The sequence below is a fragment of the Nannospalax galili genome, unplaced genomic scaffold (assembly GCF_000622305.1).
Source record: "Nannospalax galili isolate Female #2095 unplaced genomic scaffold, S.galili_v1.0 scaffold337, whole genome shotgun sequence".
Lineage (NCBI taxonomy): Eukaryota > Metazoa > Chordata > Mammalia > Rodentia > Spalacidae > Nannospalax > Nannospalax galili.
Genome location: NW_008340932.1, coordinates 326,097 through 328,533, shown reverse-complemented (window position 1 = coordinate 328,533; position 2,437 = coordinate 326,097). Strand labels below are relative to the sequence as shown.

Genomic DNA, 2,437 nt, shown 5'->3' with positions numbered 1-2,437 from the left:
TGTATATATCTTTGTATCTATCTACCATCTCTCTATCATCTATCTATCTATCTATCTATCTATCTATCTCTTTATCAGTCATATATCTATCATCTATCTATCATCTATCTATCTACCATCTATCTATATATTTATCATCTATCATCTATCACCTATCTTTCATCTATCTATCATCTTTTTATCTATCTATCAATCATCTATCTATCTGTCTATCTTCTATCATCTATCATCTATCTTCTATCTATCAGATATATTTATCATCTATCATCTATCACCTATCTTTCATCTATCTATCATCTATTTATCTATCTATCAATCATCTATCTATCTATCTATCGTCTATCATCTATCATCTATCTTCTATCTATCACTATCTATCTATCTTATCTATTATCTATCTATCTATCATCTATCATCCATCTTCTATCAATCATCTATCTATCTATCATCTATCTATCATCTATCATCTATCTATCTATCTATCATCTTTCTATCTACTATCTATATATTTATCATCCATCATCTATCACCTATTTTTCTTCTATCTATCTATCTATCTATCTATCTATCATCTATCTATCTATATATTTATCATCTATCATCTATCACCTATATTTCTATTTATCTATCTATCATCTATCATCTATCTATCTATCTATCTATCTATCTATCTATCTATCTATCTATCTATCTATCTATCTATCTATCTATCTATCTATCTATCTATCATCTATCTATCTCCTATCTATCATCTATCTATCTTACTGATTTGAGAATTTCATAGAACAAAGAAGGCTTACATGGATTCTGCTATAACTCATTTTCCATACATAGCCACAAATTCAGGGAGGCAGGGATGAATACAATGCTTTCCTGTACAGAAAATGCAAAGAACTAAGAAGTTTTGAATAAGGTAAGTGATACCCACAAACTTGCCTGATCAAATTTCATGTGTTTGTGTTTTAGAAAAGAATTAAACTTTTGTAATTCCTCATTCCCCATTGATCAACCATATTTTAATTCCACATCTACATTATTTGCTATAATGTAAAAATACCTAGAAAATGCCTTTAATCCCAGTACTCAGGAAGCAGAGGCAGCAGGAACCGTGAGATCAAGAACAGTCAGGCCTACATAGGGAGTTTCAGAACAGCTGGGATTAGGGAAGACCTTGTCTATAATAAAAAATTAACTAACTAACTAACTAACTAACTAACTAAATAAATAAATAAATAAATAAATAAAGCAAGTCTAGAAAAAAATTCTGTGAAAGGAAAAGAAATACAATTATTCAGAAAAACATATTTTTCCTGGAGAGCTCTTTGTTTATTGCTTCTTTCACATCTTTATTCCTAAGGCTGTAAATCATGGGGTTCAACATGGGGATGACCGTGGTATAGAAAACAGCAACCATTTTGCCTTGTTCCACAGATTCCTTTGATGGGGGCCTGAGATACATAACAAAGAGAGTTGCATAGAATATGATGACAGCTGTCAGATGGGAGCCACAGGTCCCAGGCTTTGCGCTTGCCTTTTGTGGAGCCGATTTTCAGGACAGCAGGGAAAATATACAGGTAGGAAGTAAGGATAATGAGCAGAGAAAGGGACAGGTTTAATCCAGCCACCACAAACATTGACAATTCTTTGTGGTAGGTGTCAGAACAAGCCAGCTTAATCAAGGGAGGGTCAGCACAGTAGAAGTGATTGATTTTATTGTGGCCACAGAAAGCCAGATTTTAGGTCCACATGGTCTCCATGAGGCCAGTGAGCGCTCCATACACATAAGGCGCTGTGATGAGGGATGTGCAAACACTCTTGGACATCTTGCTGCCATAAAGCAAAGGGTTGCAGATGGCCAGGTACCGATCAAAGGCCATCAGAGCCAGGATATACATCTCAACATGGACCAGGGAAATGAAGAAGTAACACTGGACCAGGCATGCAGGGTAGGAAATGGTTTTCCTCTCTGAAAGGAAGTTCTCCAGCATTTTTGGAGTCACATTGGAGGAGAAGCAGAAATCCACAAAGGATAAGTGGCTCAGGAAAAAATACATAGGTGTGTGGAGCCGGGCATTGATGTGGATGAGGACGATTATGCCCAGGTTCCCTGCCAGCGTGATCAGGTAAATGGCCAGAAACAGCACAAAGAAGAGGATCTGCAGTTCCAGGTGACTGGTCAGTCCTAGGAGAATGAACTCAGTCACAGAGGTGAAATTTCTCTTCATGGTAGCCTTCAGTGAGAAGTGGGAACTTTACATTAGTTCAGACATTCAGGTAAAGGACAACTATTTTTATACTTTCTTAGAACTTTTATTTCTACAAATTATCACCTTATTTTATCTCAGTAGAATCCATAATGAATATTTTCAACATTAATAAGCATAGTCACACTGGTAATGGGTCACTCTCTTAGATTATGATCTTTAAAACTTCTGTT

The 2,437-nt window shown here is 35.6% G+C and overlaps 1 protein-coding gene across 1 annotated transcript; it reads right to left on the bottom strand.

Moving 5' to 3' along the window:
* Positions 1–1,291: 1,291 nt before the first annotated feature.
* LOC103736583 (olfactory receptor 5M8-like) lies at positions 1,292–2,225 on the bottom strand. Its single transcript, XM_008836091.1, is given in 2 exon segments — positions 1,292–1,514; positions 1,516–2,225. Coding segments are annotated over 2 exon segments (933 nt in total).
* Positions 2,226–2,437: the final 212 nt, after the last annotated feature.